Raw genomic sequence first — 15389 nt, 5'->3', positions numbered from 1 at the left:
ATAACTATATCAAGTGGGGTATTATGTGAAAGGTTTTTACGTGTACATTCTAAAACAGATTTTTATTTATTTTTATGCATCATAGTTCTTGAATTATCGTGCAAAATGTCGAAAAAATACGACTGTAGTACGGAACTCTCATTGCGCGAGCCTGACTCGCACTTTTTTTATGATGTAACCATAAATTCACAGTTTTCGGATTTTTCCCCTTATGTGTGCTATAAAACCTACCTACCTGCCAAATTTTATGATTCTAGGTCAACGAGAAGTACCTACCCTGTAGGTTTCTTGACAGACAGACAGACAAACAGCGAAGTGATCCTATAAGGGTTCCTTTTTAAACAAAACATTATATTGAATGCACAAATCCTTTGTTTAAAAAGTCCCGTTACATAACTAAAGTGCTTGGGTATTTTACTTTTGTCAAGAACTCAGTCGCCTGAATACTAATATAGCACCTACTAAATGTTTACTATGGGTAATTCTGTGTCACTTGTATTGACGTTGTTGGGCACTGATGTTAACCTTAATGTGGCCCCGAGCATTATAATATTATCTTTGAAATTTCCCTCACTTATCCTAGGCCTTTAAAAATAAAAAATTTAATGAAAATTATCAAAATATTTTTTAAACAGGTATCTCGTTTCTGAAACATACATAGGTACTTGTAACATTTAAAACGATAAATTTGCGAAAAACGTGGAGTGCTTTGGCGGTTCCTTTGGTCTAAAGTCTGCTTCTAATGTTCATGGGCCGCGGTAATCACATCTAAACCCGCGTTCCGCCTGCCCTTTGCTTGCTAATACATTATTATACTTATGTAAGTAAGGTATGTTTATATATTATTTATATAAGCGGTGATAGCCTGTCGGGGTTTGATACCGGACACGGACATCTAACTTTTCGGAGTTATGTGTGTTTTAGGCAAATAAATATCATTTGCTTTAACAGTGAAGGAAAATATCGCAAGGAAACCTGCATGCCTGAGAGGACTCCATAATGTTCTCAAAGGCCAAAACCCTTCTAATTCTGAGAAGAGACCCGGACGTGCTCTGTAGTGAGTCGGTAATAGGTTGATCATGATGATGATGATTTAAATAAGGCCGTTTGCCTAAATCAGGGATCGTTTTCTTTTAATCCGATAACCAATCGATCTACTAAGAGTGGCTTAAACCGATAAGGACAATGATTTAGGTCCTTATATCTTATCAAGGTTCTAAAGATAAATTCAGGTGTTTCGGTTGTCTTGGACTGTACGTACATAGATATTTAATTCATGAATTTTACCACTGAATTTTACAAGATTTCTGTACCAAATTGTAAAATTTTGCAATGTCGTCCTACCTGATATGCTATAACGGTATAAGGTGTCCCATAAAATACGAGCAGGTATAAATTGCAGGCAATGCATTGACGTGTTCTACGCTCTTATCATCATAGTAACACGAGTGACCTGTAGGTATAATTTTTTTTAAATCCTGAGAACTCACGGAAGCCCGTCCAACCACAACGTCACGACACCCCACTTTGTTTCATTCTTGTAAAACTTTGAATTAATTTTTTTTATGTTTGTGAATAATTCACACTGTATGTGAACAAGTCAGGCTTCTTATAATGTTTATACTTAATAAAATAGCCTTTCAAGTAAATGCTGCAGAATTAGTGACGACATTACTTTCGTTTTTTCTTAATTCTAACTAGGTACATTTTCTCTTGTTACAGGTTATCGTATCGACTTAATAAAGAAGATCAACGAAAATGGTTTATGTAAGTATTTTATTTTGAAAAGAGTACCTAGCTCCATTTTTTGCACTCTCTTCAGCAAAGCTACTTACCAAACAGATTTCAGAGACTTACTGTAAGCGCCTATAAAGTAATAGATATAGAGGCCTTGTACATAAAACAAAAATACTGTTTATAGGTAAATACCGCTGGATTCAGGCAGTGCAAGACCGTGGCGTGTGGAAGTCCCTACAAGAGACATATGTCCAGCAGTGGACGTCTATTGATTGATGATGATGATGGTGGTGATAAATGCTGTTTATTTCAATATACAGTATTATTAAAGTTTGTTCGCTGACTTAGTGTCGCTACACCCGCTACACTTAATATTTTGCTTTTAAAATGTTATTTTTCACTGCGTTTGATAAATAAATGTTTACTATTCTAAGAAAAAAATAGAATACAATACTATTCTTATGGTTATTGTAATAAAATACGAATATAAATAATAAACACAAGTTGGGTAGCGATATGTTAGTGTGACTTTATTTAACATTTATAATCAGCACTCAGACTTTGAGAAAAGTAAGCAACGTTTTTCCGAACATTTAGCAGCTAATATATTTAAATTGGCCCTTGGTCCAAGTTACCAAATAACCGAACATTAAAGGTACATACAAAGACTACTCTATCTCACACATTTTGTTACTCAGAAAATAGGGCAGATCTGGCGCTACGGGGATCTTGCTCTATTACATTTTCACCACCAATAAAAAGCAAAGTGGGTTGCAAAAGTTAGTATTCATACCTACATATTCCATGTAAAAGTTAAAATTTAACGGTAATCGTAACGTAAAGTCAAAGTCAAATGATTTATTCAAAATAGGTAATAAATTACTCTTTTTGATGGTCAGATGTCGGATTTGTAAGATACAATTCCAAACGCGCCCAGGTCTGAGAAGAGCCCACAACAAACTCAGTAATTTTAATATTTATTATCTGTCAGATCAGAACCTAACTAAAGCTTAGCACGAAAATAAGTAGCCAAGTAAATATTATTAAATTATGCTTTGCAAAAGGCACGAAGTAGTCACCTACCTATATGTACCCATTTGGAATATTTCTGTTTTCTTATTCGTATTTCATTTTGTCATACAGGAGTCTAACGGTGGGCTATCACCACCTCAAGAATTAGAAACTTTTCTGCCACACGATGAAAAGAAAGAAAAAATCGTCAGCAAGACGTAAGTACCTACTTAACAATAATTATAAAAACGTGGTTCGCCACGAACTTCGGCTGCTAAGCCGAAGTTCGGGGCGATCCACGTTTTGTAACCTTCGAGTTTCGACATGCCTTCCACCTAGCCTATTTATTTTATGTATGTATGTGATAAATTTATATAAGATTGAGAGATAGGTATTTCAGATTTTTATTTTTTGTTTCGATGACTATAGGAGTGGAGTAAAAGCAGCAACTTTAATAACTATAGGTAGGTTATTGGCAATTAGGAAGTTTAAACTCTCTCAAATAAAGACTCACATCTCGCTCGTTCAGTCTATCTATATATCTAATTAAGATTATTATTACTCACATTACTCTAACATTACAATAATAATTTAATTACGATAACTTGTCAAAGTAATTGAAGTTAGGTAGGTATCGACATCTAGTTCGCGTAAAGACTATAGAACCCGGATGCATATTTCCATCGATCCATATCGCTTGTTTGTATGCGACACAGATAATCAAATTACACGATGCATGCGTACAACGCATATCTAAATCTTCTTAAATAGAAAAGGCTTCTTTTTGATCCAACAATTTTTATTATTGTAGCCAGTATAGGTAGGTACGTATGTACCTTGTCTTCTTTATATAAATAAAAATGAATCGCTGAAATGTATGTACACGCATAACTTCCGAACGACTGCATCAAATTGGATAATTCTATTTTTGTTGTGTCCACTATTGTCAGGATAAGGTTTGTATAAAATTTTTTTGGACGCGGACGAAGCGCGGGCAACAGCTCGTCGAAAATAAAGAGAGATTGAGTGCGCAGGACACTAGTTTGTAACTAAATATTTTCTATAAGGCTTTTTGATTGCTTTTAAACAAGCAACGTATTCAAAGTTTAACAAGTGACAATATCCTAAATATCATACAAGTTTAAAATTATATTCGGTACATACAAAAAATTCGCGACAAGAACTTTGTCAATAAAGATAAGAAATAGGGCAATTCTTTATACTTTACTTACCAGTTTTCATTGGCTTCACTGTTATGTATGGCCTCATTCTTACTATATGTAAAAAGTTGACCTACAAATGTTCTGGCGTACGGAAATGTAGGTACGTGAAGCCTTGTGAATATCGATACGAAATTACTTAAATAAAATTGTACATAGTGGGTATATCACCCATAGCTACTCTTAAGTAGCTCCAACATACATCATCATGATCAACCCGGCTTACTACAGAGCATGGGTCTCCTCTCAGAGTGAGAAGAGTTTTGGCCACAGTCTACCACGCTAGCCAAGTGCGTATTGGTAGACTTCACACACCTTTGAAAAAATTATGGAGAACTCTCAGGCATGCAGGTTTCCTCATGATATTTTCCTTCACCGTCAAAGCAAGTGATATTAAATTATTTTAAACGCACATAACTCCGAAAAGTTAAAGGTGCGTGCCCGGAATCGAACTCCCGACCTCCGATTAGAAGGCCGACGTCCTAACCACTAGGCTATCACAGCTTCTTAAATACATAATAGGTATAGACATAATTATGTTATACTCTTAAGTAGCCCCAAAATACATATTGACATAGAATTATGCTAATAATGATGCATTAAACTAATAAGATTTAGCTTCCAGCCGTTTTTGTGCAATTTTTGTTAAAGGCATAAAAAATCAATGTGTAGACTCTAGAATATCCGGGTTTTGTACTTGACTATTTCAATAGGTGTAGAAGATGAAATACTATTAGCATAAAAAAGTTCGCCTCTGCGAACTTTTTTATGCTAATAGCATATTTTTTTATTATTTTTTTTTTATTATTCATGTACCAAAAATTGTAGTTACAAAGTAATAATAAATTAAGTTACATCGGAAATGCTTATCTCTAAACAGAGATTTCTTCCAGCTTCCCATTCAAGGTTGTGAGTAAGGCGTATCAAGACGTGGAATAGGTCTACGGTACTAGAATCTAATAAACTACATAAATATCTTATAATAAATACCCAAATCAACTTATATATAATAATACTTATCATAAATAATTATATACATAATATATGAAAAATATAAATACATATAATATATAAAATACTCTATATTAATGATAGGTAATACTGCTTCACTCTGTATTTGAATGAGTGTACTGAGTGGCAGTTCTCTCTGACATTTTCAGGAAGTGAGTTCCAAAGTTGGGTAGCTAGTACGGTGAAAGATTTGTTATAGAAGACTGTGTTACAACGGGGAGTGACGAGAGGATTTTTCGAGACACACGACCGCATAGGTCTAGTAGGAGGGCGGGATAGTTGAAATCGCTCTCGTAGATAACCAGGGGAAGAGGTATTAAGAACATTGTAGAGAACAGTCAGAATATGCAAATTGCGGCGAAAGCGTATTGGGAGCCACTTTAACCGACGACGGTAATCGGAAATATGGCATATACCTCTCCTCTATAAAATACCTCTCTAGGTAAGGTTAAGTCTCTTTAGTGGCATTATACATTGTAGAGTTTTGTCTCATTAATATCGAAATGACGTCATTTTGACGTCAGCCGAAATAAAAATATACCATCAGCTCGAAACTTCAGTCTAGCGCTGACGTCTCTAAAATGGCGGCCACCGGCATTAGCAATTTGCGGGACTTACATAGGAATCATTGAATTACTTTGTAGCTACCTACTACCCTACGAATACGAGACAGTAAGTAGGACCGGTCTTGATGACTCAAATGGATATCTGCACGTTTACATCTTTCTCCCACTAAACGGTTTGGGCTGAAGCTCATTGACTGCTACAAAAAACCTCATTGCTTTGAGTAGCCAGCGTCTACGGTAGGTACATCTGCCGAGCGGGTCGAGCAGCTGCCTTTAGTCTATCCAGTGGCGGATTTGCCCGAAGACCCAGTAGGCCCGGGCCTAGGGCGCCAGATATTGGGGACGGGCGGCCAATCATGACAAAAAATTCACCGATGTCATGATAAGAGTTATGTGATTAAAGTTGGCAAAAAAGTAAATTCATTATGTAGTCTATATTATATGATGGATGCTGAGAAAGGGGTGGCTGATATATATCTACTGGGCACACACGGCCTTGGGCCTAGGGCGGCCAAGACTGCAAATCCGCCACTGAGTGTATCTGCTGTTAGTGATCACTACCCATATTATAAATGCGAAAGTGTGTTTGTTTGTTGGTTTATTGGTTTGTCCTTTAATCACGTCGCAGCAGAGTAACGGATCGACTTGATTTTTGGTATGGGTATAGTTAAGGACCTGGAGCCACATAGGCCACTTTTAGCCCGGAAGTTCCCACAGGATTTTAAAAAAAACTTAATCTACGCGAAAAAAGTCCTCGGCATCAGCTAGTAACTAATAAGTTATACAATATATCCATTTACCTATGTTATTTTGATAACTTATTTTTGTTTACAGATATAACCTAACAAAAGAAGCGAAAGATGCCGAGGCCGGTGAATTTGATCCCTTCGTGGAAAGAAAGTTGGACAACCCCACTTCGTAAGTAATTTTATACATACGATAATACCTAACTAACTAGCAGCTCGGCGGTTCTCTTTTCAAAACGGTCATTTGTGTTACGTTTACAGGAACATGGACACACTCACTCATCTGCTGAAGGCTTCTCTTGGCACGGGTATCCTCGCTATGCCCAAAGCTTTTGCGAGCGCGGGAATCATCTCTGGAATTTTCTTCACTATTTTGGTCGCTGTCGTGTGCACACACTGTTCTTATATCCTTGTAAGTCGATCTAAAGATTTAAATGCTGTAGCGAAAGTTTCCTAGTTTTTTAAATATGAATAAGTGCATGTGTGTTGCAACGCATTCTGACGCGACGATCGACTGATAAGAGCACACCCCAAGCATCAGTGCGAATCTGGGAAGGCCATGACAGAATAGTGTGCCCGTCTTCATATAAAATCTTTTGTTCTGTTAATAAGTACTCTGCACACCAAAGTTACTGACCCGGCGGCGGGTTAGTCCCAGCGAGCTAGCTTGGCGACTTTAGACATTGCAAGCTCCCGCGGAGTTCCCGCGGGATTTTAAAAAACGTAAATCCACGCGGACGAAGTAGCGGTCATCAGCTAGTTTGTAATAAAACAGATAGGTATTTTATAAAAGTTGTAATTAGCCACAGATTTTTAATTTAGATTACACCCCAATGCGAAAAAGCAGCTTGCTCTTTATATACATAAAAATATTTCTTGTTCGTAGTCTTATAAGCCGATTTCCTGTTCTGTTCTAACATCCGCTGTGTGTATTTTATTCATTAGATAATAAACCTAATAAATTAGAGTAGTTATTCGTATTATGTTTATGATTTGTCATTACATAGTACCTACTTAGGCAAACTCAAAACCATTTCGTCTAATAACTTTGTACTATGTAGTACAAAATGGTTATATATATATAATACATATATATGCCACTGCATTTTATTATAATAAATTACGTATGACATAGTTAACAGTACATTCACCATGATCAGCGAAATTTTCACTATTTAAATTATTTATGCGATTGTATGACAAAAATAACTCGAATTGCGCGCTAATTGCATTATCTGACAAGACGTTACATGTATATTATATTCACAAACTTTTGTCACGTAACTTAGCTAGGTCGGTACTTAGGTGCATGTATTTATAGTAATTACCTATTATGCATTACATTAGTGTAATTACAGATTCAAACAAATTTCTGTATTGTAATTCGTAGTGCATCACCATGCCTACCTACTGACTTAGCGATCGACCGATAGAAGGGTTGACGTTCGATTGATTTGCATATCATTATCTAATAATGAATATGCCATGAATATACCTATATTTTATACTTATTGTTAGTACAATTTTCTGTATAAGTAGGTGTAAATTACGATCTAAGCGAATGTTTAATTTATATTTCAAAAATATTGTATTCAGAATCGAATACGTAGTTTAAATGTACGTGTAGTTTTCACCACGTGTTATGTTGCACTTTCCTCAGATAAACTGTGCACATGTCCTGTACAAAAAGACGCGCAAAACCGCCATGAGTTTTCCTGAAGTTGGAGAAGCTGCGCTCGACAATGGACCTGAACCTGTCAGAAAATGGGCTAACACTTTTAGGTATAAATTAAAAATGTTTAATACCTTTATAATTTATTTTTGACGATGATGATGATGATGATATAATTTAATCCATACTAATATTAAAAATGCAAAAGTGTGTCTGTCTGTATGTCTGTCTGCTAGCTTTTCACGGCCTAACAGTTCAACCGATTTTAATGAAATTTGGTGTAGAGTTAGCTTACATCCCGGACATAGGCTACTTTTTATCCCGAAAAATTAAAGAGTTCCAACGGGATTTTTAAGTACCTAAATCCAAGCGGACGAAGTTGCGGGCATCATCTAGTATAGTATAAAATTTTAAATTTAACAAAAAACCCAATTTTCACTGTCAATTGAAAAAAAAAATTGCAAATCGGTCCAGAATCCTCGGAAAAATCGGTAGGATGATGCAGCAGTACGCCAGCAGGCGTCACGTTGCAACGCAATGCATCGTAGGGCTTCACTCTCAATTATGATGCTTTTAAAACTGGTGTAAGTTGCAACGCAACAACAATGTATAAATTAAATTATTGCTGCCTTTGACGCAATGCCTCGTTAATTTTACCATGATCGTATTGATCTTCCAGAAAAAAAATGAATGAGCCAGAAAATGTTTATATTTGACCATTCAAGCTTGGAGTCCTAACTTAGGACCTAACAATTATTATTATTATTGCATCCCAAAGTTTCTTTCTCTCGAACTCTGAATGCATTTCTTATCGACTAACGACCAATGGAAATAGTTTCCAGAAGGAATCAAGGTCTTTTGGCAAGGAAATATATATATATATTTTTATATAAAATATTTTTATAACACTTGTTTTGCCAACCCTGCTTTTGGCATTCGTTGCAAGAATCGCCCCTACTTCGAATAGGTTTCAAAAGTGAATTAGGTGAACACTTGTTTTTATTATTTTTCAGGGTATTTATCGTCGTGAGTCTCTTCATAACGTACTTCGGTACATGCTCCGTGTACACCGTCATAATCGCCAAAAACATAATGCAGGTAAACAAACAAATTACTTACATTCATTCATTTTTTTGTAAATAAAAGTTTCACGATACCTAGGTATTGTGCGCTAGTTGAATCGTTTCGTCTTATAATAGAGAATCTCTTAACCGACCGTAATTATAAAGCAAGTCGAAATTACTTATAAATGGGAAAAATTTGTTTGTTGGTTTGTCCGTCAATCAGGCCGCAAATTTTGACTCGACGTGATTTTTGCACAGATTATAGTCAAATGACCTGGAGACTAGAACGACATAAGTAGGCTATTTTTGATCCCGGGAAATCAATTTCGATGTTGTTTCCGCCATCATTTAGAATGTTTGAATTTTCAAGAAAACTATTTAGATGTAGGGAATGTACTTATAACACATTCAAATTGAACGCAAATGAAGTCGCAGGTTTATATAAACACTACCTCAACTGTTAAGTAGGTACCTATCGGGATTTTCAGGGTATGTAATGCTCAAATTTCTGCCCCACAGGTCGTCCACTTCTACAAGACGGATCTAAAAGAAGTCCTCGGAATCCGATTATTTATTCTCTTTCTGCTGATACCTCTAATTTTCATGGTTTGGATCAGAAACTTGAAGTACCTGGCCCCAGTCTCTATGATTGCCAACTTTTTTATGGCTCTCGGACTTGGAATCACGTTTTACTTCTTAGTAGGGACCACAAAGCTCAGTTTTGATAAGGTGTCGATGATAAAACCTGTTAAAGAATGGCCAGAATTCTTCTCTCTCACAATCTTTGCCATAGAAGCCATCGGTGTAGTGATGCCATTAGAAAACTCCATGAAGACTCCTCGCTCAATGCTTGGAATTTGTGGAGTCCTGAATAAGGGAATGTCAGGCGTGACTCTGGTATATATTTTACTCGGATTCCTGGGATATTTGAGATACGGAGAAGACGTTCAAGATTCCATCACCCTTAACTTGGTACCTCACCCTGATGACCCGAAAATATATGAAGTGTATGTATCTAGACATTTATATTTGTACATTTTCACAAAACTTAAGTTACCTACCGTAGTCATAGTAAAATTGTTTTTGTTACTTATTTTTGCAACTTTATAATTATGGCTATTTGTTGCATTTGCAAAATGTTATCTAAAGCCAACTATCTACTGCAGGGTTTCTTGCAACAGTTAGCTGGCATTGTTATGCCCATATCAATTTCTGTGAGATTCCCATTGAAATGTAAATTCCACAATTTCTTGCGAGATAGTTTACTCAGTGTAATGGACTTGCACAAGCTAATTTCTGCAAGAAAACTTACCACTGGACACTATTGGCATTATGTTCACTTATGAAATTTTATTTTTATAATTTTATTTTCAGGCTGGCTCAAATCGTCAAAATCGCCATCGCTATTGCCGTTTATTGCACTTTCGGTCTTCAGTTCTTCGTATGCGTGGAAATTATGTGGAACTGCATAAAGGACAAGTTCACGGCAAGGCCCGACCTCGCCGACTACACCATGCGCACTCTCATGGTCACTGCGTGCGTGTTACTCGCTGTCGCAGTACCGTCTATTGGACCTCTGATGGGAGTCATTGGCGCCTTCTGTTTCTCCATTTTAGGTCTAATAGCCCCGGCATTCATTGAGGTCATCACTTACTGGGACATTGGTTTTGGACCAATGAAACTCCTTATCTGGAAAAACCTCCTCGTCTTAGTTTTCGGTCTATTTGCGCTCATATTCGGAACCAAAGATGCTGTTATCAGCATAATTAAAGTATACAGCTCGTAATAACAGGTCCAGCAGGCATGATTCTGAGTCTGTTTAATACGAAAGTGATAACAAGTGCATGTTTCGCGTTTATTTATACATAAATACACTTAATAAGTTAATGGTAAACTTGGTGAGACTATTTTTGTAGCGACCGTTACGCAATACTAAAGTACTGGTAATTACAACGCTATTTTGAAGTGGTGCTATTAATATTTTACTCATAAATAATAGATCTATCTCAGGCGTTGGAATTATTATCATTTTTAAAAATATTAGGGGTCTTTTTTGAGTGGCACAGTTGAGTATTTAGTGTGTATTGGAGTAGTTACTTAATACTTAAGTAAATATAAAAGTTCAATTGCATTCCCAAATAGCGTGATGTGTGAAAAGTTTTGAAAGGTGAATGTGGATTGTCGTTGGCCGTACGTGGTTCAAGGGCTCGTAGGAAATGTTTGAGGAGACTGATAAAAGCTGAAAATTACTTTGTGCTCAAATTGACACTGGAATTCATAGTCAAGACAGGGGCTTCTTTAGAGGATAATTCAAACGACATACACAACCTCTATGCAATGCATTAAGGTGACGCAGGACGCTCGACCGAAATTGGCAGCGCACGTGGGTAACATGTTTGCTTTTCACTTGACATTGTATGTGAAAGTTGAGAGGCACGATGATTTTCACCGAAATCAAGCGCGCGAAAAGGGTTCAGGAAAAGTATTTTTGAGAAAAAACTGCTGAATTTATGTTTGCAAAGTAAAATTATTTCAACTAATGAATAAATAAACTACGTCTAATGATAAATTGTTTTAGAATTTTCATATCCCTAATCTTATTTATTTACGCCCAAAGTTGTCATTAATTTAGTGTTAAAATAGGAATCTTTTGAGCCTCGTAACTTTTAAATCAATACTTTTTTCAGTGTTTTATATATCAATAAACCTAGATAATGACGAGATAAATCGATATAATTCTTAGTTTTGTGTGTACAATATCGAATATTGTTGTAATTTCCCTCCTACGTTTGTATGAAGAAAGCACCGAACTGAGTCCCCTTAAGGTTGTGTATGACACAATATGACAGAAAGAGGTCAGCCGCCGAAAACTCGGCTGGGCAGCGTTCGGAAAGCTTCGAGGTGTCTTCTCGTCCGAAATTCCTCAGGCCATGGCGTGTGAAAGTCTCTATAAGAGATCTATGTCCAGCAGTGGACATTTATCTGTTGGTGATATTCATGACACAATAATAGTGCACCAGCCCCTATCTTGACTATGAATTCTAGTGTTAAACTGTCAAAAGGGTGGTCCTTATGCATTCACAATTTAAGATGGAATAACCAGGATTTTGAGTCGCATTATATAGGTATGCCATGTATAATATATATCTTGTCTTCATATTATGTAATTTTAAGTAAGTCACATATCTAAATAGACCAAGTACCTACTGGGAAATTTCAGTTTTATAGGTAAAGCTCATTGTTGGCGGTATATAACTTTCTGTATCCAAGCAGATCGATTGCCACTAGTTGAATTTATATTGAAATAAATGAGATCTGCTTCAGCTTTTACCAAGCACCTCCTCAGTATTTAATACAGGCTCTCAGGTTAACGTTTGAGAATAATTTTTTTAGGCTCTGCACGTCTAGATATGAGTTTTACACGTACGCTATATCAAAGTCTAAAGTTGATAGATAAGTGCTTAAAACTAAAGATTAAGGACAAACTGCTTTCAATCCATTTTATTAAAAAACAGCTTATTAAAAAAACTATAGGTACAGAGTAGAGATAATAAGTCTTTATACAGGCTATAGCCCTAATAGGCACTAGGTACCTAAGGAAAATCAAGTAACAACGGAGCAGTAGTTACTTGAAGTGGTATTAGGTATTTAGTATTTACGTGTAGGTACAAACATAAAATATTTTTATACTTTCTAGTAGCTTTTGGAGTCTGTTTTTAAATCAATTAATTTTTATTTTTAACTTTATAGTGAAGTCACATTGCTATATTTTCGTAATGTGCGCTTATAACAATAAGAAGACAAAATTATACCTATTATTATTAAAGCTGGTAAAAAATTACTAAACCAAAGCGAATATTATAATGGGACCATCTAGAGAGCTTTTTGTATCGAGTAAAATAACACGTAAACCGGTTCTAATAAATAGGTAGGTACACAGGAAGAAATATACTCCAAAATGAGCACCTCCTATTTTGGAATATGGTTAAAAAGCGTTGAATTATTATGTACTTAATATATTGGCGAAGCTGTGATAGCTTAGTGGTTAAGACGTCCACCTTCTAATCGGAGGTCGGGGGCTCGACCCCAGGCACGCACCTCTAACTTTTCGGGGTTATGTGCGTTGTAAGTAATTAACGGTGAAGGAAAACATCGTGAGGAAACCTGCATGCCTGAGTGTTCTCCATAATGTTCTCAAAGGTGTGTGAAGTCTATCAATCCGCACATGGCCAGCGTGGTAGATTATGGCCAAAACTCTTCTCACTCTGAGAGGAGACCCGAGCTCTGTAGTGAGCCGGCGATGGGTTAATCATGATGATGATGAATATATTGGCGCCTATTCTGTTGTCTTTCTCTAAACGAAATTTAGAGTATTTGCATCCCTCTCTTTCTGATATTGCTAAAAAATGTAGTATGATAATATGATGATATGAGTATATGTATATACAGTATGACTACTTAGTAGGATGCGAATAGTCTAAAATTTAGTTGCGCTCACAATCAGTACCATTATTTCCTCAAAGTTATTAAGTGAACAATTTGTTTGTAGGACACGTGTATTACTATTTCACTCAGAATTAAATAAATAATAGTACAAAAATTGCAATAGGTATATCTACATAGTGAGCAACAACTTCATAATAATATTATGACAAATCGTAATATCTTTGTCTAAAATAAAATCATCTATGATTGTATTACGATCAGTAATAAAATTGTAATATTAATATTTTTATGACCTATGTATACCTATAGTGCAAGGTAGAACAGAAAGTGTTATTGAACAAATACATTTTATTTCTGTACTTAGTAGGTACCTAAGTATGTGCGATTTGATAAATCAGCTAGCCTACCGAATTTATAATGACAATTTCATAGTAAAACTACCGATTAGTACGCGACAGTTTGAGATGGCAATCGGGGTAGGGACGCCCTGCACACGGGTGGATAGAGCGGGTGTGCCCCCCCCCCCCCCCAATACCCCGTTTGCTATCTCGACCTGTAGGTTGGCCATTACTGTTTAGCAGTGTGTAGACACTTAAAGAATGAACACCATATGTTACCTATCACCATGAAATGTGATAATATATAATTATAAATAACATAATAGGTAATCAAACGTCGAGGCCTTGTATTTTGTACGTACAGATTATAGATTTGAAAACGGATTGTATTTATTGATGAAATGTAATAATAGTTAATTATAAGGTTCGTAAACTTATATTAGTATTTTGAATTTTGATGATTCTCTAAAAATTGTATCATAACCAGTGCCAGGAGGACTAAGGTGGGAAGTTGTGATTATCATAATGCGATTGTCGCATTTGCTGTATTTGAATTTTTGGTTTCCAGTATCACAGATACATAATATCACAGATATATAATAATAATAAATAATAAATACACTTTATTTGCACAACCACAAGAAGGATTACATTAAAGAATAAAAAACACAGAGAGAAGGAAGATACAAAAGGAATTATGTATATTATGGTATCCTTATAGCCGCATCTGTGCATTTGAATTTTGTGCCAGTTAGTGAGGGTGTCAGTCAATCGGGAATGATTGCGAATTTGCGATCATTAAGTTGTAGCTGTCAAATTTTTTAATGAAAACAAAAGTTCAATTATTGCAGTTGTACCAAAGTTCAATTGTTGTAGGTATAGGTGTAGCCCTTGTCTAGCCAGACTTGGCTGGAATTGGACTAGATAAATACCTATTTACGAATTAAAATGCTCAGGTACAAATTAAATAAATTATAAACAATCTCGCAATTGTGATCATGAATCATAATCTATCGTATCGTTTTCGCAGTTAGGGAACTTCTAACAAAACGTCAAGGCTTCACTGGCAGGCATCAAATGTTAGTACATTTGACCCAGGTAGCCCTATTCTTCTTTGATTTTACGTCACCATAGCCTAATATTGACGATCCTGAATCGACGATCGATTCAGGATCAGACCGAGAGTTCCCTTACTCTAGTTCACTCTGGCGATAGGGTTAAAACTTAAAAGTTTAAAAGAAGTGTATCCTAAATGTTTTGTGCCTTCATATTGAAGTATTTTATTTAGCTTTTACACATTATACAACTGGTATACTACGGTTTAGTTAAACATGGTCGTATTATTTTATTAAAAAACAATGATATTTTAAGATCTATACAATATTATTAACATTTTTGTATAAAACTGGAAAAGTTCCTATATTCTAAAATAATTATTTATAATAGGTATATTATTTTATGCGGAGTCCCTTGTTGCATTAACTTAATTGGATTAAATGTAAACCCAAAATGTATTGTCTCCAATAGTTTTACAATTATTATGAATACAGAACAGTTTCACAGAAATTGCTTTTTATT

General features: G+C 35.7%; 1 protein-coding gene across 1 annotated transcript in view; it reads left to right on the top strand.

Moving 5' to 3' along the window:
- The window catches only part of path (solute carrier family 36 member pathetic), a 31943-nt gene extending 16566 nt beyond the window's left edge, over positions 1 to 15377 (top strand). The window contains exons 2-9 of the mRNA XM_034983847.2: positions 1723 to 1767; positions 2881 to 2966; positions 6380 to 6463; positions 6553 to 6703; positions 7952 to 8073; positions 8977 to 9061; positions 9547 to 10034; positions 10402 to 15377. Coding sequence (XP_034839738.1) covers positions 1759 to 1767; positions 2881 to 2966; positions 6380 to 6463; positions 6553 to 6703; positions 7952 to 8073; positions 8977 to 9061; positions 9547 to 10034; positions 10402 to 10813 — 1437 coding nt within the window. The 5' untranslated portion in view covers positions 1723 to 1758 and the 3' untranslated portion in view covers positions 10814 to 15377. The remainder of the gene's footprint in view (positions 1 to 1722; positions 1768 to 2880; positions 2967 to 6379; positions 6464 to 6552; positions 6704 to 7951; positions 8074 to 8976; positions 9062 to 9546; positions 10035 to 10401) is intronic.
- Positions 15378 to 15389: the final 12 nt, after the last annotated feature.

The sequence above is a fragment of the Maniola hyperantus genome, chromosome Z (genome assembly GCF_902806685.2).
Source record: "Maniola hyperantus chromosome Z, iAphHyp1.2, whole genome shotgun sequence".
Taxonomy (NCBI): domain Eukaryota; kingdom Metazoa; phylum Arthropoda; class Insecta; order Lepidoptera; family Nymphalidae; genus Maniola; species Maniola hyperantus.
Note: the sequence above shows the minus strand (reverse complement) of the source record. Positions and strands in the feature narration are given on the sequence as shown.